Source organism: Artemia sp. Qi Xiang Cuo, chromosome 2 (genome assembly GCF_049724085.1).
Source record: "Artemia sp. Qi Xiang Cuo chromosome 2, ASM4972408v1, whole genome shotgun sequence".
NCBI lineage: Eukaryota > Metazoa > Arthropoda > Branchiopoda > Anostraca > Artemiidae > Artemia > Artemia sp. Qi Xiang Cuo.
Genome location: NC_142795.1, coordinates 80,293,113 through 80,315,480, shown reverse-complemented (window position 1 = coordinate 80,315,480; position 22,368 = coordinate 80,293,113). Strand labels below are relative to the sequence as shown.

Genomic DNA, 22,368 nt, shown 5'->3' with positions numbered 1-22,368 from the left:
TTATAATACTTGTCTCTATTTTGTTTAAAAAATTGTAAATGTTAGTTAGGGTCGTGAAGATAGGGCCCACTTAGACAGGGGCTTGAAATCTTAGCTATAGGGTCCTTTGGTATACTGAATTTGACGGTATAATAATTTGACCGTTTAAGAATTTAACGGTATAAAGTAAAATTTCATCCTCCAAAGTGAATGGACTACGTAATTTCGCTTTGGAATTATGGAAAATTGAACTTCAGGTTTTTTAAAATCATCTTAATACTTATAACAGAAATTTGCAGTTTACCCTAGACATTGAAATTGAAAATAAATTACCGTTTTAGACGTGTTAATTATTCGTAGTACAGATAAGCTGGATTTTACTATTTATAGAAAACCAATGCAAAATAATAGATATCTTTATTTTAAATCAAATCACTCCCCAGGATTTAAGAGCAGTTGTAACTTCTCTCATTGATCGTGCTTTGAACGTTTGCTCCGATTCGCACATAAAAGCAGAAATAAATTTTATCCGAAATATTCCTTTTAGTAACGGATATCTTATTCATTTTGTTGATAATCCAACTAGCCGTAGACTAAAAAGATATTTCCGTATAAAAAGATATTATTTTCTTTTTCCCTGAAAAGACTATGTCAATATAAAACAAACAGAAATTAATTAAAATAACTTTTTCCACAAAATAAGGTTTTCAAAGAAAAGTAAAGAACTCCATTAAACAAAAAATGAGCAAAAATAAAATCATATAATCTACCAAGCGTGAAACTACCTCAAATCAGCATCGATAAATAAATGAAACCCAAAACGAACAGAAATTACAACAAATAACCGAGTCAAGCTCAAAACGACCAGAAATTAATATGAGTTGGGCTTAAAACCCCTATGCCTCCCCAAGGCTATATATTTGCACATTGGGGGAGGGGGAGGGGAGTATAGCGGGTCTGCATTCAAAATGTGTTAGGTACAATTATTCTACATATTATGAACTAAGAATTGTTTTCTAACTTCAAACTGTCCAAATATTTACCCCCCCCCCACCCTTATGTGCAAATATATAGCCCAAATTATGTATTTCCTACCTATTCTGTCTTTCTCTTGTCTTACGCTAAGCTGAAAGAAACTAACAAAGAAACCGATTTGTTCTCGAGTTTTAAACAGCGCAAACTTGATTGAGTGGCGTATAATACACGAGTACAAAAATTCCTTTCCCCTACGGAAAATAAAAAAACCAAAGCTGAAGTAAAATTCTCAAATTTGGAAAGCCTTGTTTTCCGCGGGGGGGGGGGGTAAACACCGGCCACCAGTCAAGCAGACTTCCTCCAATAAATTGTAGATCAAGGCAATAGCAGGCTTTGAAATTCCAAAGCCTGAAGATTCTCAAAATACCCGGGAGGGGGGAGGGTATTTTCTGGGGGTATTTTCCGTCGGGGTGTATTTCCCGGGGAGGTAAACGCCTAGAACCCGACTGTACCTACACATCCTCCAGTTTTAAGTAGATTAGTCCAGGGGCATCATTTTAATCGTGTGACATTGCTTTTGTTATTACTGACTTAATTCTGATGATTTAATCAGTGTTGGAGTAAGATCTTACAGCTCACTGATGTTAGCAAAAAGTGTGAAGGACGCCATCTTTCTGCCACATAGAACAATGATGAGAGAACTATGATGATATGTTCATCATTGTTCTTAGACTGTCGATCAGAGCAGAATGATGAAATACGTTTACAAAAGAACGCTATAAGATGTAAAGGGCTGGGCACACGTAGCTGATTTCGGGAACTGATTTCCAAATCAGCACCGATTTTAAGAGAAATCGGCGTTGATTTGAGCTTGAAAAATTTTCTAGTTAAACAATATATATTACAGCTGAAAGGCTATCCTTGCCCTTTTGGAGATGCCAGATTCATCATTGTTGCTTGCATTTTCTGCCCTTTCATTAACTAAATTAGTGTCAGTAATAAAGTCAATAAAGGCATCATTATTGTCAATACATATGTTATGTAGTGTACAACATACAATTACTACTTTAACAACAAAATTCAAGTCATTTGAAGGAAATTTGATCAGACACCAAAACTGGCCTTTCAGAAAACCAAAACTCCTTTCAATTACCATCTTTGTTGATGATAGCTTATAGTTATAATTTTCTTCATCCCCAGTTAGGCTTCCTGTGTTCCTAAATGAGGTAAGGAGAAAATTTTTTAATGGGTATGCTGCATCTGCTATGATGTGGGCATCAGCATTAAATATGATGCTTTTTCTGTCAATATTTTTTGCTAAAGGAGATAATCTATAAACTCCTGCATCATGTACAGAACCAGGCATACCAGTAATTGCACTTGTAAATCTAAGCTTATTATCACACATTGCCTGGAGTTTAACTGAATGAAAATCTTTTCTGTTAATATATGATGAATGGTGCCTCTTGGGTGCCTTAATTTCAATGTGAGTACCATCAAGAGCACCTACAAGACCAGGAAATCCATTCAATGACCTGAACCCTTTAATGACATTGAGTAGTCTCTGTCCTGTTGGCCATTGAATGATTGTTGGGGATAGTGCAAAAATACAATCAGTTATTCTATGCAAAACTCTAAAAACACTTGAATCACTAACACTAAACCTATCCCCAACTGATCTGTAACTGTCTGGGGTTGCATATATCCATAATGGAAAACTCTAAAAACATTTGAACCACTAGCACTAAACCTATCTCCAACTGATCTGCAACTGTCTGGGGTTGCATATATCCATAATGTTATTAGCAATTGATTTTGAAGGGTATATTCAGTCCCCTATCAGCACACTCTACAGATATTTTTTGCATGAGGACTTCCACTGTTTCCCTCTTCAAACGGAAGTGATATTTTAAAACACCATCTGTAATTTTTGGTATTGTCTTCTCATAATAATGTATTGTTTTTGCAACCTAAAGAAAAATATTATAAACAACCTAAGCAGTGCTTTGCAACATCATTCATTGTACAAGTAGAAAAAAAAGTATACAGGCACTTAAATAGATAAATTGAACATTGGAAAAATACTACAAAACGTTTTATTTGGGCAAGTGTACATTTATGTCTGTGATTATAAGAAACAATGAAAAACAATTTATGTAAATCCAATTGTTTTTTAATTTCACGCTGTCAAAATACTTAACCACCCCCCATAACGTGCAAATATATAGCTCAAATTTTATATTTCCTATCTATTCTGTCACTTGTCTTTGTCTTGTCTCATGCTAAATACCATGTACCAAACATTCACTTGGCTCCATTTTACTTGTTGTAATGAAATAACGGAATTGAACTGCCATTGAAATGCTATACATTGAGACAAAAAGGAAGAATGCAGGAGCAAAAGTAACTGGGTTACTGCAAATTTCTTGCAAATATTCAAGAAAAAATAAGCCTCACAAGTAATGAAATTTTAAATAGCATGTACCAAATATTCACCTGACTACATTATTTATTGTAATGAAGTGACAGAATTGAACTGCCAATATTTGGCTCATAGAAATGCTATATTTAGGACAAAAGGAAAGTTTCAACAAAGGCAAGTGTCATTGTTGACTTTTTGGTAAAAGTTATTACAGTGCTTTTGTCAATCTCCTAGGAAAAAGTAGAAAATCATAAGTGCTATTTGACAAACATAACAAAGGAGTAGATCTTTATCATGATAAAGAAAACAGAACCAGTTTTTCCAACTGAAAGTAAGGAACAAATTTAAAACTCAAAACAAACAGAAATTATTCCAAATGAGAAATGGGCCTCCCCTTCCTCAACTCTTGTTCTTTTTTGCTTAATTCTTGATGTTTTTATGTTTTTTAATACTTCCCAATCAAATTCAACAGCTCTTGTGTTTGAACAGTCTTTCTCAAAGAATTGTGACAAAAGTCAAACTTTGGCATAAGGAGCAGTGGTTGAGGAAGGGGCACCCCTCAAATACAGAGTAATTTCTTTTCGATTTAAGTTTTAATGTTGCTCCTTATTTTCAGTTGATTTTTTTTTACCATTTTCCAAATCTTGCCAGGAAATCCCCTTCTACCTCCTGTTGTAAAACTTACATTGCAAATCACTTTCATTTATTTTCCACACTTTAGATTCATCAAAAAAAGATTTGGTTTAAATTTAACTGTCCACTTGAAATTTTACATTTTAAAATTTACAAAAAATATTTTGAAACTGATTCACTTCCATGACAGCAGACAAGCAAATTTAGTGACTGGCATATTCCAATTATGTCAGAAACAGCAAACGTAGCCTAAATATAGATTTTTCGAACCTTATTTCACAACTGTATCTATGCAAACAAAATATAATAGTCAGTGAGCCCATACCCCGCCTTATAATGTCAAAATGATGATAACAAACATGAAAATTTTTTTGTGTAAATCCCTTTCAAAATTTCTTTGTTACAAATGCAGAGTTGATCTATGGACTTTTTTCTTTTTTTTTTGAAATTTATGTCCAAAAATTTTTCAAAGAGTGAAAAAACAAAATTGAGTAAAATGAGTAAAACTAGTTATGCAATAAACTAAACTTAAAACAAACAGAATTTATTCAAAATTATTTAATTAAGCTTAAATAAAACAGAGAAAAAAACTACTGAAAAAAGGAAAAAAATCATCACACAGACAGTGTGACTGTTGTCTTCTTAAACCCCCCAAGCGGGGGGGGGGGTTGCAGTTGCTTTCCTAAACCATGGTAAATTGGGGTATTGGAGCCTGCCATAGGACCACTTTGATCATGGTTCAACCATTATCCTACAAAGCTGACTGTGGATGGGAGGAATTGGGGATGTTGGCAGTGGTCATGATACCACTTTGGTTGTCCAATCATACAAATGAAAAATCCAAGAAGGATTCTGGTTTAATGAGACATAAATTGTCTACCTTTGCCCTAAAAATTGGTGGTAGGGGAAAGGGGTTTGCCTCGTGAAGGTGCGTGAGACATGACCTTGTTTGGAGGCAATGGGCCTTTGCAGCATGAGCTTTGACTCAATTTGGGTGTAACAGGCACATGTGGTATTGAATAAATATCAGGTGGCCCTCCAGTGTATTCTTTTTATTAACCAGGATACTCAAACTCTATTTTGAAATAGATTGAGCCTAAGCCAAGTTTCAGCAACCTTCCCTTCTATATGACTGTGTTGAAAAAATAAAAGAACAGTAAATTGTTTCAACAACCTTCCCTTCTACACATCAGGATACATAAGTTTCCTGGAAAGTAAGATTAATATTAGGCACATAGCCCCCTCTACCAGGGAACACCCATGACATTTTTTTATTCAAGCTTGTTTTTTTTAGGGACTTAACTGTTATAGCGCCAACACTCAAGTTCTGCACCCTTTGAGGCACTGTAGGACTGGTTTCTTTTGCTAGTTTCTTTTAGCTTAGCATGAGACAAGACAAAGATAAGTGACAGAACAGATGGGAAATAAATCATTTGGACAACATATTTACACATTATGGGGAGCAGTAAAGTATTTGGACAGTGTTAAGTTAGAAACAAATTCTTACTTCATGCATAATATGCAGAATAATTGTGCCTAATACATTTTGGATGCAGACCTGCTATACTTTACCTCCATCTCCCCCCCTAACATGCAATTATATAGTCCAAATTTGTTTCTAAAGTATCATATTTTTATCATACTTAGGTATATTTCATTAGGATTAACCTAACTTCAATTCTTCAGTGTTGGCATTACAACAAATTAATATGTTTTTTTAAATGTCAAGGCTGAGCAAAAGTCCCATGTTGGAATAGTTTATTGATATTTACCTGGACATATTTGACCATGGGTTCCAATTGGGGGGAATGGAGGTCAAAATATATTATCTTGTATTTCTATTGAAAAATCCCCCCCCATAGATTATGCAAAATTTTGCCACCCAAAATTTTTCTAAATTGGCATTGTTTATAAACCCTGCATCAATTTATGCAGATTCAAAATATGTAAAATTGTTATATTCAAATGTACACATTAAAGTATTTAGTAAATTTGCATTATTTCAGAAATAATGGGGAAACTCCTAAAAGTGATTTGATTTTGATGAAAATAATGCCATCAAATTATGGATACTCAAAAATATTGCAATAAAATATCATAGTGACTAACCAGGAAAATGCCAAATTTTTTACTCTTGCACCATGGAAGCATGTTTCTAGGTTTGTTATAAGGGTTAAAATATTTAACCAGAGGCTGTAGGATTTATGGGAAAATCTCAGTCAAAATGATATTCATTATATCATGAAAAAAAATACAACAATGATCATTAATGATATAAAAAGCGAATGGAAGTCAAATATAAAGATGTAGTAAAAAGAATATTCAAGCTTAAAACAAAGGAAATATATCTAATATTTGAGTGGAGTCCCTGTTCCTGACCTACTGTTCAGTCCTTAAGCTAAAGGTTACATTTCACTTTATTAAGAGCACATATAATACTCATAGTAGGCTATATTGAAGGTATAGGATATGTACAATATTTTGAAATAAAAAAAGAAGTTATTTAGAAGGGGGTAAAAGTAGCCATCATATATTGAATAATTTAAGTTATTCTGTTGTTTTAAGTCTGAACATTGGATTTTACTTTCATTTGAATCAAATTAGGTGTTTCTACCTTAAACAAAAACATAGCCAAGCCATGTTCTTTCTAAGAGGTGTTGGGAGAAGAAAAAAAATATTTAGCTGATATTTTATTCTTTTTCTCTTTGCAAAGGTTCTACAGACCATCCTAAGGTGGGGGAGCATTTTGTGAAATTTCAGTTGCTGCAAGATTCCTATTGCCTCCTTCAACAGGGTATACCTTCTTTAGTATACTGGCACTTGCAATAAAGATCCCTAACAGGATAGATGAGGGATGCTGCAGTCAATTGCCCCCCCCCAAAAAAAAAAATTATGCTAGTGAAGCAGGGGGAATATTGTATGTCTCTTGCAAAGGATCATTGTCATGCCTTTGGCCATACAAGTAAAACTGTTGCTGCACTTAAGTTTACAAAATCCTAAGGGCAGAAAAAATTACCTCTTGTGGTGTATTATGACTGACAATACTATGTAGTACTATACCAAAATCTAGGTCACTAATTTAGTCACTTTCTATCTGTTTAAATATTCCAGAGTAGGTGAGATCATGTCTCAATTTATTCTGACCTCAAACTAGACTAATACAAATTACCGTAAACTGAGTAGACTTTGTACCACTTTTTGGGGTTTTTAGCTCACAAATTTTTTAATTTTGGACAGAAACAGCTAAAAATTTCAGGAAAGGTGCAACTAAGTCTCTAAAAAACATGAAGTAATGAAAAAAATTTTTTGATTTTTTTTCCTATTTTTTTTTCAATTGTTTATGGTCCAATCTCACCCCACCGGTTGGGGTGGCATTGCACCAGCGTATCTTGCTAATGAGAAACCAAAGACGTGTGTAAACAGGGTTTACTTTGGTCCACAAACTTTATTTTTAAAAAATTAGCTTAAATTTGGCATTGATTCAGGATCTTTGGGATTAAAGTAACTTCTCATCTTCACATATAAAAACGCAAACTAAGCTAAATAAAATTTGCCTGAAGAACAGAAACAATCTCAGAAGTCCACAAATATAAATCTGGTCAGCCTAGTTGAAGAAACACCAGGAGCTGGCTCTGGCTCTTAGAGTATTTTCAGAATGTCGGTCACCGGGTAGTCTTCAATATCGTCACGGTCAGGCCATTTCCAAATATTGGGTCTGACCATTTGCATTAACTTGATTTTTAAAGTTCTCTTCTTTTTTTTGATGATCATGCCAGGGAATTTCTCCCCTTCGTAGACAAACTGAACATAATTTCCCACTTTCAGTTGCAGATTCTGGTTCAGACTATTAGTTGTATCACTGGTGCTCTTCCTCTTTTTTGCACAACTTTCCTTGCCCTGTTTTTCTAATATTCTGATAAGCTCTTCTTCATCAGAGCTATCACCAGACTTTTCATTGGACATCCCGCCTGTACTGGTAATATCTTCAACCAAATAGCTTCTTCCAGCAGGGACGTTTACCTTTTTTCGTTTCATAGTCTTTGCTGACTCATTTCCGTGCCTTAGCTCCTTCAGATAGTCTATCATAGTATCGTTCAACACTTGAGTCGTGTTGGTTGTATCTGCATTAAAGCATGAGGGAAGGCGCTGAAGAACTTCGTTTCTGTTCAAAGGATATATTCCACACTTTTTAAAACGACTTTTAATATTTTCTGGTTCATTTCCTTCTTCGAGACACTGTAGCACTTCTTTCAGCAATTTTGGAAAATCAGCCTTTGGTATGCCAATTGACAATCCCTTCTTTTTGGTTTTATACCTCAGATTATTTGTTGCCGTTTTATTTTCATTGGTCGAAAATATGCAACATCTAAGGGTTGCGTCAAATGCGTTGAATTAGGCAGGAGTGAGATAAATGCAATGTTGTTCTCTTTGCAAGCCTTGAGAACATCAACGCTGATGTGGGATGAAAGGTTGTCAGAGATGACAACTTTTCTGCCTGGCTTTTTCTTTAAGACTGGCATGAGCAACCAAAGAAAGTAGTCTTCAAAGCAAGTCAGGTCGATCCAACTAGCCTTGGTGTGATTATATTGAGAACCAGAACTTTTGTAAATCACATAAGGTGGCAGCAATTCACCAGCAGCTGTCCCTGTTATCATGATCGTCGTTGAGGCTTTTGACGAATTTAGCACTCGCTCTGGGTACTTTGAACCTCTTTTTGTCAGAATTTTTTTTGAGCCTGGGTCATCGGTTAAGTTTGTTTCGTCAAAATTGATTATTTTACGTAGCGGAATGCCATCTAATTCCTTTTCAAGGTGGTCAAAGTAATTATTGAGCACTTCAGGTCCGATCTGCGCTCTTTTGCGCTTTATATTGCTTGCAAATCGTTCAGTTAACTCATCATGTCTGAAGATGAAACTCTTGGTCCACTCTTCTCCCGGCAGATTGTCTTTAAATCGCCTCACTTTCTTCCCAGTCCTGTCCAAATATGCCTTCACTAGATAGCAGAGGTCACTGCGGTCAAGAGGAAAGCCTGCCTCTGACAAGGTGATCACAGTATGGACAAAATAACTTTCTTCTTGGGCAGACAGCTCGGTTGGGCCACCAATTTTACCAGTATGCTGCTTATGAAGTTTGTTCATCAGGGTGCTTCGGGGTGTTTTATACTTTTTAGCTGCATCGCGTGTCGTCATACAGTTGTGCTGTATATCGCGTAATGCTTTTTCAAGTGTTTCTGTACTATAGTCAACATACCTCCGACTTACCTCCTGGCTGTCTTATGTGCTTGCGTGGCATCTTCAGCTCTTAACATACAAAGAAAAGGCAAATGTTAGCTAAAGTTTGTGTTGGTACAAAGTTACCCCATTTTGACTTCTGGAAATGACTATTTCCAGATTTTCTTGTCTCACTGGTCCTCATTCAGTGATAGGATTGATTTCTTTGAGTTTTTTTTTTTTGCTGACAGCATGTCCAGGAACACGCTGACCTGAAAAAAAATAACACCAGTCAATTGATAAGTCCAGAGCTGATGCAATTTGTAAAAGGAAGTAAAATTTGCCAAAACTTCACTTGTAACACAAATTTATTTTTAAGCCAAACAACTTAAGCAAATTCAAAGGTAACTGGTGTAAGACTTTACTGTATGAACCTTCTTGATTTAGAAAAAAAACTGGAACTCCAACTTATCAGATTTTGTAGCCCAAGCCATTCATATCTTTTTTTTTCAGCTTTGGTCCAAAGTTACCTCCTTGGTCCAAAGTCTACTCAGTTTACGGTATGTCAAATCTTGAGGAATCTAAGCTACTACTAAACATCAATTAGGACTAGTTTGCTGGTAATTTGATGAATTATAGGAGAATGAGACTTCTTAACACTTTTGCAAGTATATTACCTTTGAAATATTGGTCAACATATACCAAATCATATTATTGAGTTTCAAATAAAGTGAATACACCATTCGATGCCTTTTTTTATGCTGATTACAAATATAATAAGCATTTCTATCGGAAATTAATTTCAGCCCCCCCCCCCTATATAGGCTATACCTAACCTAACCCTGAATTGGCATATATAGGGGGGGTTGGGTCAATATATACCAAATCATATTATTGAGTTTCAAATAAAGTAAATACACCATTCGATGCTTTTTTTTATGCTGATTACGAATATAATAAGTATTTCTATCGTAAATTAATTTCAGCCCCCCCTCCCGTATGTAGGCTATACCTAAGCCTGAATTGGCATATATAGGGGGGGGGGCTGAAATTCATTTCCGATAGAAATGCTTATTATATTCGTAATAAGCATAAAAAAAGGCATCGAATGGTGTATTCACTTTAGTCCTAACTCAATAATAGGATTTGGTATATATTGACTGAAATATTTAACCTAGCCTAGGCTATTAGGCCTATGACAAGTAAAAAAGTATCTTTATGAAACAGCTTTGTTTGAGGTGAAACATTATCAATTTTTGCATTAAATTCCAAGCAAAATTGAAATAATTGTGTCACTGGTTGAACCAACTGGTTGATGCAAAAAAGGCCTTAACTTTACCTATGCTAACTTCTTCTTTCCAGGATAAGCCTAACAAAGAACTCTGCATTTAAAATGTTACAAATGAGCATCCCAAAGAATTTTATATTTACCCTCATGAATGAAATTTTGTTAGATCTGTAAAACTTTAAAGGCTGGCTAATAGGCCAATCAGAGTTTGATGGGGTAGGCTAAGAAACTAATTTCAGTGGTAGCCTATGGTTTGAACTACAATTATTCCTATAAAATATGAGTTACTTTCAAAATAAGAATTGTCACAGAAAATATATAAGAATAAATATTCTTACAAATTAATCTGAAATCTCTATGGGCCGTCCCAGCTTTGACAAAGTTACTAATAAGTAGATCAGTCTATCAATTGCAATATTCTATGCACAGAAATTTATCGACTTTCTTTTTGGCTAAGAGTAATTATGTCCCGCCCATTTGTAATTCACCTCCCGACTAGAATTAAAAATAATTAATTATTTTATGGAACGAGGAACAGAAATAAGCAGTGGGCGGGGCCTATTATTTTTAATATTGGTGATGTGGAACAGATTTCAGTGAAAAAATTAATCATCATTAATTATAATCACAACGTGGAATACACTCTACGGGTGTATTCCACGTCGTGATTATAATTAATCTGTATAATTAAAATTATCTGTAATAAGTAAAAAGAACGGCACTAATAGATGTCCCAATAGTGGCAGATATTTGAAAAGCGTTACGCAGGAAGCACCTCCTGAGGTCATCAGATCAGACCAGAGAGAACAGAGAATCAGCCATCATTATCACCGTATAATTACAAAAATAAACTAGGTAATGTTATATTTTGGAGACTGATTTTTGTTGCCTTAATTGTAAGACAGTTAGATTTTCAGAATAGCCCTAGTTCATCTAATTCCCTGATTATTGCTGAATGTACTTGGGGAGAGTTTCTATATAGCTTAGGATAAGTGGAATTCAACCTAATTTTTAATCTAAACTAATGGTAAGTTTTGATAAACCTTTTTTTTCTCATTTAGGTAACATTCTGGATAGAGAGGTACCATTTTCTCCTCACATTGTCTGCCCGGTTTGTGGTTTAGAAGGTTCACTCTAGGAAAATGCTTGCTCAGAAAAAAAAAACAGTATTAGCTGGCTAATACAATCACAACAGAATTACTGATTTCTGTGGATTTTTTTTTTCATTTGGTATAAAGAAGGAGAAACTACATTAGGCTTAATGGGAATGATGCAAAAGAGGTGAAAACTCAAAGTTGAAAGACAGGACAGGGTCTCTTTTCATGGACCTTTCTATAAATTCATAATTTAGTCATTGTTTACCAGAAGAACATTAGATTGCAGGGAAACTGAGCTAGAAAATACCATGAGTTACAAGACACTATAATTTACAGAAGGCAGGAGTGGTTTTTTGAATTGGAGACAGATTATTTCTAGCCTTTTTGTGGAAGAATAGAAATCTACATGCATTGGAATTTCCCAATGCATTCAAGAAAAGATGCTTGGGAATCATATTATCTTAATTTGCTTTTTGGAGCAAAATAAGGTGCAAAATTGGATATGTTTGGCTCTGTTGTTGAGATGGCAACTATTTAAACACTTCACACAAAATGTAAAAAAAGAGGGTTTTGACTGTATACAGTCTAGTGACAAACCTTCTGACTAGGAGTGCTAGGATTGGTGCAATTTATGCCCACTCAATTTATTGCATAAGCCTAGATGCAATTTACATGAATAGCTAACTGTTAAAAATGAGCTACATATATAAATTGGTTATTCCTTTAGGCCTAGACCCAACAAAATGGTGCTAGCATAACTAGTTTCAAAAACTGAATTGCAGGTTTCAAATTTGATCCATGAGTCTTGTGAAACATAGTCCTAGGCCTGGTTTTTCTTACTTTTTTTCTGTCTGTTCTTTCTATTTTATATCATTATTATTTCCAGTCATGTATTATCAATGCATATACATTTATTATTTCTTTCTGATTATTCTATTGGCTAGTAATTGCCTAGCAAGAAGCTCAGTTGTAATATGTAGCTTGAGCATCCACCTATCTGTAAGATAAGGTTAGGGTAGACCTAGCCTAGTTGCAATTTTTTCACATTGTGCCTGTACTTTTCCAAGTATACCACACTTATATTTTTTTCTCTAAATTCAATTTGTAGTTTAGCCTAGTTCAAATTGTGTTTTTCTATAAATTCCAGCATGTGAGAAGTAAGGGATGGATTTACTTGAAAAATTCTAAAAGATATTTAATTTAGAGCACAGGGAAGTATGCTTTTTCATAAACCATAACATAAATTTCAAAGGCATTCAAGAATTAATGGGAATGTCTAGCCTATTCATGTTTTATCATTTATGTGCTGAAACCTGAAAACTTTTGGTCACCTAGGCTAGCCTAACTTAAGCTTTGAATTGAAACATAAATTTCAAAGGCATTCAAGAATTAATGGGAATGTCTAGCCTATTCATGTTTTATCATTTATATGCTGAAACCTGAAAACTTTTGGTAGCCTAACTTAAGCTTTGAATTGAATAGCATTAACTTAAGCTTTGAATTGAATAGCATTTTTTTTCCTTCCTTATTTTCTTACGTTTTTTTGTAACTTAAGCTTTTTAATCCTAATATTAATAGTCCTAATAACTTGATGTAAATTATTCATGAGCCAGCTAGTAAAGTAAGCTTAGATTCCATGTGATATTCACAACAAGCTGAAGGTTGCCAGATTATAATCTTAATGGCAAAAAAGACGAAAATTGGCTTGACTTGGAAGGGAAATCCACAACAATAGTCCCAAGTTCAAAGTATGTTTTTTATTTAGTAGTTTTTAGTGCTAAATTCAAATTATTAGGCGCATTACTTAAATAAAAGTAAAAAAAAACTAGTCTATAGCACTGCAAAATTTAACACCCACTGAAAGGTCCTTTTCACAAATTCTGGAATAGGTTAGGCTTCCTTGGATAATTATCTTAATCATAAAGAAAAAATATCCTGTGCTGTGAAAATTGAATTTGAAATTAGAGTACATGTAATTTAATATTCAGACTGGGATTTCTGAAAAACTAGCTATACTTTCAATAAAATATAATCACAATTAGACATCATTTGGAATTTTTAAGGGACGTCCTTGCTTAATTAAGGTATTTGAACTGACTATCAGGCCATAGATTAAAAAACGCAAGGCATTGTTGCCTCAAGAATGAACAATGCTAACTAGAAATGGATGGTTTTACCCTAGTCTATGGATCATTTTAAGCAGACACTGTAGTAACAAAAGAGTAATACCATTTATTTTTCTAATTCAGTACTCTTTCCATATATAAAATTTTCTCTCATGACAATATACCTCACCCCCCTCCCCTTATGGGGCTAGATATAACCCTAGGGTATTTGCAGAACTTATATGACAACAGTGATAAAATTCTTACTTTATTTGCAAGAAGTTCTATTATCAGATTTTTGGGTTTCCTTTAATTTCCATGCATGTTTTGAAAATCCTTTTAAATAATATGCCACTCAAATTCTTTGCATTTTTTTGGCAGCTAAATGTTGCATGTCACAAAGTTTGTTCATGCTAGCAGTATCTGTTTTGTCCTTTCAATCTAATTTTCTGCTTTATTGCTGGAAATATGCTTGAGTAACAAAAGCTGTAGGCTACTGATTTTATAGTTTAGAAATCAAGGCTGCTTATTCCTTTCATGGATGGTATGTAGTGGGTTGAAAGCCTCAAACTCCTGTCCAAGAAAACTGTATAATCTAAGATAGCTGTTTAATATTTACTTGAGATAGGCAAAACTGTCTTGTTTTTTTGTTTAAAAATTAATCTTGTTTTGCTTTTCCTAGATGCTATTGAATGTGTTAAAACTTGACTTAAGTAAACTCATGCTTCTTCCTAATCAAAATTTTTAAATGTAAGATAGCTGTTTGGACTAATAATATCTGTTTTGTCCATTCAATCTTATCTTCTGCTTTACTGATGGAAATATGCTTGAGGAAGAAAAACCTGTGCTGATTTTTTCAGTTTAAAATTAATCTTATCCTATACATCATTGAACACATTAAAACTTGGCTTGAACAGCCTTATACTTTTTTCTAATCAAACTGTTTAAATACAAGATAGATGTTTGGACTAACAACATCCGTTTGTCCATTCAATCTTATCTTCTGCTTTACTGCTGGGAATATGCTTGAGGAAAAATGACCTATGCTGATTTTTCCGTTCAAAATTAATCTTGTTTTGCTTTCCCCAGATGTTATTGAATGGATTAAAGCTTGGCTTCAACATTCTTGTGCTTCTTCCTAATCAAACTTTTTAAATTTAAGATAGCTTTCTAAACTAAGAACGTCCATTTGGTCCATTCAATCTAATCTTCTGCTTTACTGCTGGGAATGTGCTTGAGGAATACAAAGCTGTGTTCTATGCTTGAGGAATACAAAGCTGTGTTGATTTTTCAGTTTAAAATTAAGTCCGTTTTTCTTTTCCTAGATGCTATTGAATGGGCTAAAACTCCACTTGAAAAGCCTCACACTTCTTCCTAAGAGAGCTATAATGTCATCAAACAATACAGTTGGTATCATTGTTGTCGGTGATGAAATCTTAAAGGGTCAAACCCAAGACACCAATTCTCACTTTTTGTGTCAAAGATTCTATAAACTTGGTGTAAAAGTTGGAAAGATATCCACGATAAGTGATGACATAGATGAGATTGCAAGTGAAGTTAAAGACTTTTCTCAACGATTTCAGTATGTAATAACTTCGGGTGGGATTGGACCAACGCATGACGATATCACTCTTGAAGGCATAGCAAAAGCTTTTAATGAGAAATTAATACTTTATCCAGAGTACTGTAAATTTTTCAAAGACTATGTTTTAGCTAACCGTAATAGTGATGGAAAATACGAATCTATTCGTAATAAAGATTTACTAACTATGAATGCAGAAGAAGTTAAGAATTTAGTGAGTGAATTCCCAGTTTTCAAAATGGCTTTACTCCCAGAAAGTACCCAGCCCCAATTTTTAAGAAACGAAAGTGGTGAGTTGATAACTAAATTCCCCATTGCTCAAGTGCATAATGTATTTGTTTTTCCGGGTATACCACAGTATTTGAAGAAAGGCTTTCTAAATATTGAGCATTTGTTTAAAAATGACAATGTTTTCCATGCTACTCAAATATTCTGCCAGTTGGATGAAGTATCTATTGCAGGAATATTGAACAGCGCAGTGGTACAGTTTTTTGGGAGAATTATTTTTGGATCATATCCTAAAATTGATCATAGTTATTACGCTACCAAAGTAACACTTGAGGCCAAAACAGAGAAAGATATGCAAGAAGGTCATGAGTATTTGATGAAGAATCTACCTGAAAATGCTGTTGTTCATTATGATACAAATCCTTTTGAAGATGCATGGGATAAGCTGCAGAAAGTCATTGAGCTACAAGATCCCGACTTTCAAAAACTTGTAAAGAATTCTATTCAAGTAAGTGACATTCTTAGATATTTACATATTTGTTTCTTGTTTCTAAATTTTGCAACTTTTCTAATTTTTATACCAAGATTGTGCAGGCTCTCTAAATATTAATTAAAAAAAAATTTCTTTAAAGAAGTTTTTCAAAGAAAAGTAAAGGCCATTTTAAACATAAGATGAGCAGATACAAATACATGTTAAAATTCAAACCCAAAACGACCAGAAATTACTATTAAAGAATAAATAAAACCCAAAACGAACAGAAATTAAATAAACAATCATAGCAAGCAAACATACAACAATTAATAATATAAGTGAATAAATTAATCTTTAAGCAAGTAATGCTTAAATTGAATATGCAAATCAAACTTTAAACAAAAAAAATTATTTTGCTATTGAAGTATAAATGAAACCCAAACAGAACAGAAATTAAATAAACAATCAGTGTAAACAAACATACAATAGATACTAATATAAATGAATAAATAAATCTTAGAACCAGTGAAACTTAAATTGAATATGAAAATCCAGCTTGAAAGGAACAAAAATAACTACAAACGAGAGTTTGGGTATCGCCTCCTTCTCTCACTGTAAAAGTCTAAAACCTACTGCATCATTGGCGCTTTACTGAAAACTACGTGTCTTGAACAGTCTTGGAATGTAAAAACAAAATCAAATTGAATATTTGATATGTAATGATATTAATTGTTGAAAGATCCATCAGTTCGAGATTTTTTTTTTTTTTTCATTTTATTTTTATTTTTATTTTCAAGCTATATAGTAGAATATTGAAGAAACCTTCGAATGGCAATCGAGGTATTTGTTAGTTATCGAAATGTTGTCAATAAGAACAAACGAGAAGCTCAGAAGAATTATTTTTTTAATGCCTTTGAACTTGCAAAGAATGATGTATCTTCAACGTGGAAAATTATTAATCGAATTTTGAGGCCAAATAAACATAAAAATAATGAGATCCCTAAGGAGATAGTAACACGAATGGGGAAAGAATAGGAAATTATCAATCTAGGCTGATATGTTTTGCAAATTTTTTTCCTGAAATTAGTCAGAATATTTCATCACTATTTGATAATGATATTGACATAGAAAACGGAAGTCAAATTTCTTCAAATTTTGATAATGATGGAAGCATTTTTGTTCTTGAACCGGTTTCCACAAATGATTTGGAGAAGATAGTGAATTCTTTGGGACCGTCAGAGGTTTCTGGAATTGATCACATACCGAAACGGGTTCTAAAACATGTTTAGCTGGTGATATCTCATATTTTGATTTTTTTAATCAATTTATCTTCTCAAAAGGGAATTGTTCCAAAAGGTCTACAGAAAAGCCGTATTATACCTTTATATAAGTATGGAAATAAGGAAGAGATAAATAATTACCGCCCTATTTCAATTTTACCAGTTATTTCGAAGATTTTTGAAAAAATGATGCATGATAAAATAAGTAAATTTGCGGAAGAAAATGAAATAATACCACCTAGCCAATATGGATTTCGGAAAGGGCATTCGACGGATCACGCGATTACCCATTTTATTTGTAAAGTGAAAGATTTTCTAGATACGGGTTTTTATGCCTCAGCTCTATTTATTGACTTGTCCAAAGCATTTGATACAGTAAACCCTAATTTTTTAGTTAGAAAGTTAAAGCATTATAAATTTCCACCGTGGATTATTAGTTGGGTTGAGTCATATCTATCAGAATGGTCTCAGGTCGTTATAGTTGGACCAAAAAGATCAAGAGAGCACCTAATAACTTGCGGAATTCCACAGGGGTCGATTTTAGGGCCGCTCCTTTACCTCATTTATACCGTAGATATAGGAAATTTGATGAAAGATTGTTTTGCAATATCATTCGCAGATGATACAGTTTTATTATTCCGAGCTTTAAGTGTTGAAACCCTTTTTAAGACCATGGAGAGCGCGTAGAATGATCTGATAAGATATACGAGGAGTAACCGCTTATTGATTAATACTAAAAAAAAAACAAATTACATGATTTTTTATACTATTAAAAAGGTAAACACTGAACTATCTTTAACAGCTGATGGGTATTTAATATGTAGTATCTCAAAATTTAAATATTTAGGTGTCATTGATGAATTATTGTCATGCAAAGAACATGTAAATTGAATATCTATAAAAATTGCAAGAGGAGCTGGGATTTTGTATAGACTTAGAAATTTCCTTCCGCAAAAACTTTTGCGAATTCTATATTGTACTCTTCTTTATCTTTATATGCATTATAGTTGTTACATTTGGGCTAATTCTTTTTGTTATAATTTAAAGAGAATTAAAATCTTACAAAATAGAGCTTTAAAGTCAATTTATTTTAATAAACTTAATACTAAAGAAATTTCTCTTAAATCTCAGTTGCTAACAGTAAGACAAATTTGCCAGCTCCAAACTGCTGTTTTCATGTATAAATACTTGAATAGTCTAGCACCCCTAGGACTAACACAACTTGTCCTCTTTCAATTATCGTCATATTATCATGCTTATACAATGTCGTCATCTACATATTTTTTTCTCTTATCTTGGATATTTGTCACACGCAAAGAGCAGTTTTTCTATCAAATACGTTGGAGTGAAATTAGGAAACAGTATTTCGCTTGAAATAAAAGATTCCGTTTCAGTTCCGTCATTTCGATAGAATTACAGGAAACATCTTCTTTCTACTAGTACAAATGAATAGTTTTTAGGAGGATTCTCTCTTTTTTATGTAGTGCATAGTGATTTTTTTCAGTTTTTTTTTTCAAAGTTTGTTTGTCAATTTGTTGTTTGTCAATAATTAGTGATAGTATTTGTATGAATATTCAAGTTCTCCAGGGACTACGTTTAGCCCCTAGGGATTATTGATCAGTCCCTGGAGTTGTGTTTTATTTGTGTGTTTATATTGAATAAAGTGAAAGTCAAAGTCACGGCACTAAGAAACCTTTCGACGACAACGTTGCAGAAAGGAAGATTAAGCACATATATCATTGCCAATTTTAGATTTTCCGTATATCTCGGTTCTGGAAGCGTTTTTTTTTTTCTCGAAAACAACAAACGCCAGTAGGTAACCGTATCCAAATTTTCAATATTTTAAACATTTATGAGATTGCTTCCTCCACTCCTGTTTGATTTTGTTTCCATTCCATGATACTTTCCAATGCTTTCGAACAAAGGGTTGGAGGGAATCATGCCGTAGTGACTGAGCTGATACAGGGTCAACTATTTCTGTATATTTGTAAATGTCATCATCGAAACAAATCGAGTTTGGATCTGCTGCACAGCTTCAATGTAAAAAGATTTTGCAGCTCTGAGGATCTTTTCAACTGCGTAATGGGGCACACCTGGATCTGATTTTAGCGTCAAGAGAGAGTTCTGCCCATTTGGACCTAAATAAATACTTTCTAGAGGAAGGTAAACGCTTGGATCATTCACATTAAGTTGAAATGCATTCGTTGACTTCACATAGTCCTTCTTCATGAAGCTCATAGACAGTTCCTTGATAAGAGATTCAGTCTCTAGTTTCAGGCGATAAAACAGTGGGTTTTCATATTGAAAAGCTACATTAAATTCAGTAAGCAATCCCAATGCAAAGGCAACAAATTCAAGCATGTACTTCATGACTGGGTTCAGATTTGCGTATACAAGCTCATTAAGCTTTGTTAGATCATCTACTAGTAGAAGTCTGTAGTAGGCATTAAGAACATCCTATTGTTCCAAAATTCGGTCCACAGCGGCTGTGACTGAAAGCCATCGATTCTGCCCAGCCTGCAGAATCTTGTGCATGTCAACTTGGTAGAACTTTTGAAAGTCAAGGAAAGCATTTTGCCTCTTGTGACTATGTGTGAAGTGACTGTATATGGAGCGACGGATGTCCTCCATGGATTTTGGCAATTTCTTGCATATATGCAAAGCAACAAGATGAGCCATGTGGCAAGAGCATTTCACTATGACTGCTACCCACGGGAACGCTCGTTTTATCATGGACGAAACGTATTGGTGAGCTCCCATCATAAAATTTGTAGTTTCAGAGCAAAACCCTATGAAATTAGCAGGGCGAAGCTTGTGGGTTTCTATTAAGCACTTCTTCAACTCCTCAAATATTTCCCTGACTGAAGGGTCAGGACACTCGATAACGTCGAGTACATCAACTTGAGCTGAGAGGTTATCATTGCAAAATATTACTTCAACTGCTGGAAGCTTTTTAGAAGATATATCAGTGGACTTATCGGTAATAACAGAGATGAGCGATTTAGTAAGACTTTAATCAAACGATCTTCATAAAAACCGCTTTATCCTGTTCGTGTAACATTGGTAGCTTTCTTTTTCTTGAGCTGCACATTCTCCACTACTTTCTTTGAAGGTAATTATTTTTAAAAAAGCTACGAAAGGCTCGACCTTAGAAATAGCCAAGTAATTTTCAACCAGAAAACTGCAGATTCTCGCCTCAAGAACCTTTGTCTGGTCAGTGAATCACCCTTGAAAAAAGTGATCAAGAGTATTCAAAAGTGGATCTTTCTGTCTCAATGTTTGACATATGCTTCTTAGGAGTTGGTGCTTTATAAGTTCTGATTTTCCTAGCTTGAGATCAGTATCACATACTTCACAATATCCAAGATATCAGTTCTTTTTTTTAACCATCCCTTCAATTTTGGGTGACTCATCCATGAGTCAACAAACTTTTAGGAGTATTGAATCTGAGTGGTAGAACTTTGTGAAGGTTCACATTTCGTCTGTTTTTCTTTGGAGGAGTTGTATGATCTAAGGAGGGTAAAACGCTAGAGTTGGATTCTTCACTATTGCTATCTCCCATGCTAACCTGAAAAATATCAGGCATCTGGGATACAATTTTTGAAAATAAATAAAACATATCTTTCATGCAGTGTTAACGTCGGTGTTAATAGCTGTGTGACCCTACTACACCTGAATACGCCAAAACTGACATATAAAGCTAATATTTTATTTATTTTTACCATCATATCCTTGATGACTAATCCCCCTTTGATTAAAAGTTGAGAAGGAATCAAAAGTCACCATAAATAGAACATATGCTGATTTTTTTTCAGCAGATCATTTGTTTGCTCATTTATGTTCATCAAGAGCGGGAGAAACATATTGAAATGTATTTTAAACATATTGGTAATCATGCAGATCATGTTATGTGAAGAAATAAATTTGTTGACACAAAATAATCGTTTTTTCTATTTATGGGGAGTTATGATTATGGGCCACCCGGAAAATACCGTCTGAAACACCCCCACCCCATCTCGTGGAAAATACCACCCCTATTTGGCTGGTAGGTCTCTAATCACTTTGGAATCATAGGCAGCGCAATCGCGCTGCCTAAGTAAAGAACGATGTTGGCACAATGTATTATATTTTTTTTTCCATACCAGGGCACTTCGTATCGAAGGAGTTGTCGTAGAAACTTGGAAAAGGGCTCATTCGATTGGAAATTGGAACGGCTAATGCCCTTTTTAATAGTCGAAAGTGATTGGAAGGTAACTAACACCCCTTCCACGTGCACCATTTCCCCAAACACATCCAATCAAAACTTTGAGATAGCCATTTTGTTCAGCATACTTGATTTCCAGATAGAAATTATATTTTTGAGGAGGACACTCCCCCACAGCCTTCAGGGCAAGGGTTGTAAGTTACGCCGTGGGGGCATATAAGAACGATGTTGGCACAATGTATTATTTTTTTTTTTTTTTCCTTTAGACCAGGGCACTTTGTATCGAAGAAGTTGTCGTAGAAACTTCGAAAAGGGCTCATTCAATTGGAAATTGGAGTGGATTTTGCCATTTTTAATAGACGAAAAGGATTGGAAGGCAATTAACACCACTTCCACAACTAGCGGTATCCCGATTACAGCCAACCAAAATTCTTAACTATGTATTTAATTCAGTGTAGTAAAATTCAAGAGATAAAGTATGCTTTTGAAAAGGACACTCCCCCACAGCCCTCAGGGCAAGGGTTGTAAGTTATGCCCTATGGGTATCTAATGTTTTAATAGAAAGCGTTGTCGTAGAAACTTCAAAAAGGCCTCATTCTATTGGAAATTCAAAGGGCTAGTCCCTTTTTGATAGTCAAAAGTAATTGGAGGGCAACTAACCCCCCTCTCACGCCCACCTTTTCCCCAAACACATCCAATGAAAATTTGTTCGATCGAGATAGCTATTTTGTTCAACGTAGTTGAAAGTTCTGGAAATTAGGTCCTTGAGGATGACAAACCCCCCCCCCCCACATTCCTCAGGGCAAGGGTCGCGAGTTATGCCGTGGTGGCATATAAGGTTTTTATAGAAAGCATTGTCGTAGAAACTTCAAAAAGGGCTCATTCGATTGGAA

General features: G+C 34.4%; 2 protein-coding genes across 3 annotated transcripts in view; one reads left to right on the top strand and one right to left on the bottom strand.

The window, feature by feature from the left end:
- Positions 1-8,325: 8,325 nt before the first annotated feature.
- LOC148955665 (uncharacterized) lies at positions 8,326-9,198 on the bottom strand. Its single transcript, XM_089107876.1, has one exon. It carries the CDS (start codon positions 9,196-9,198, stop codon positions 8,326-8,328), a length of 873 nt encoding a protein of 290 aa, XP_088964002.1.
- Positions 9,199-11,170: 1,972 nt separating this feature from the next.
- Positions 11,171-22,368, top strand: part of LOC148955664 (bifunctional FAD diphosphatase/FAD synthase-like) — a 45,193-nt gene continuing 33,995 nt past the window's right edge. The window contains exons 1-2 of one of the 2 annotated variants that reach the window (XM_089103370.1): positions 11,171-11,362; positions 15,035-16,027. In XM_089103370.1, the coding sequence (XP_088959496.1) occupies positions 15,035-16,027 (993 nt within the window). In that variant the 5' untranslated portion in view covers positions 11,171-11,362. Of the gene's footprint in view, positions 11,363-11,408; positions 11,535-15,034; positions 16,028-22,368 lie in introns of those variants that run through there. The other variant, XM_089103361.1, reaches the window with a different exon arrangement.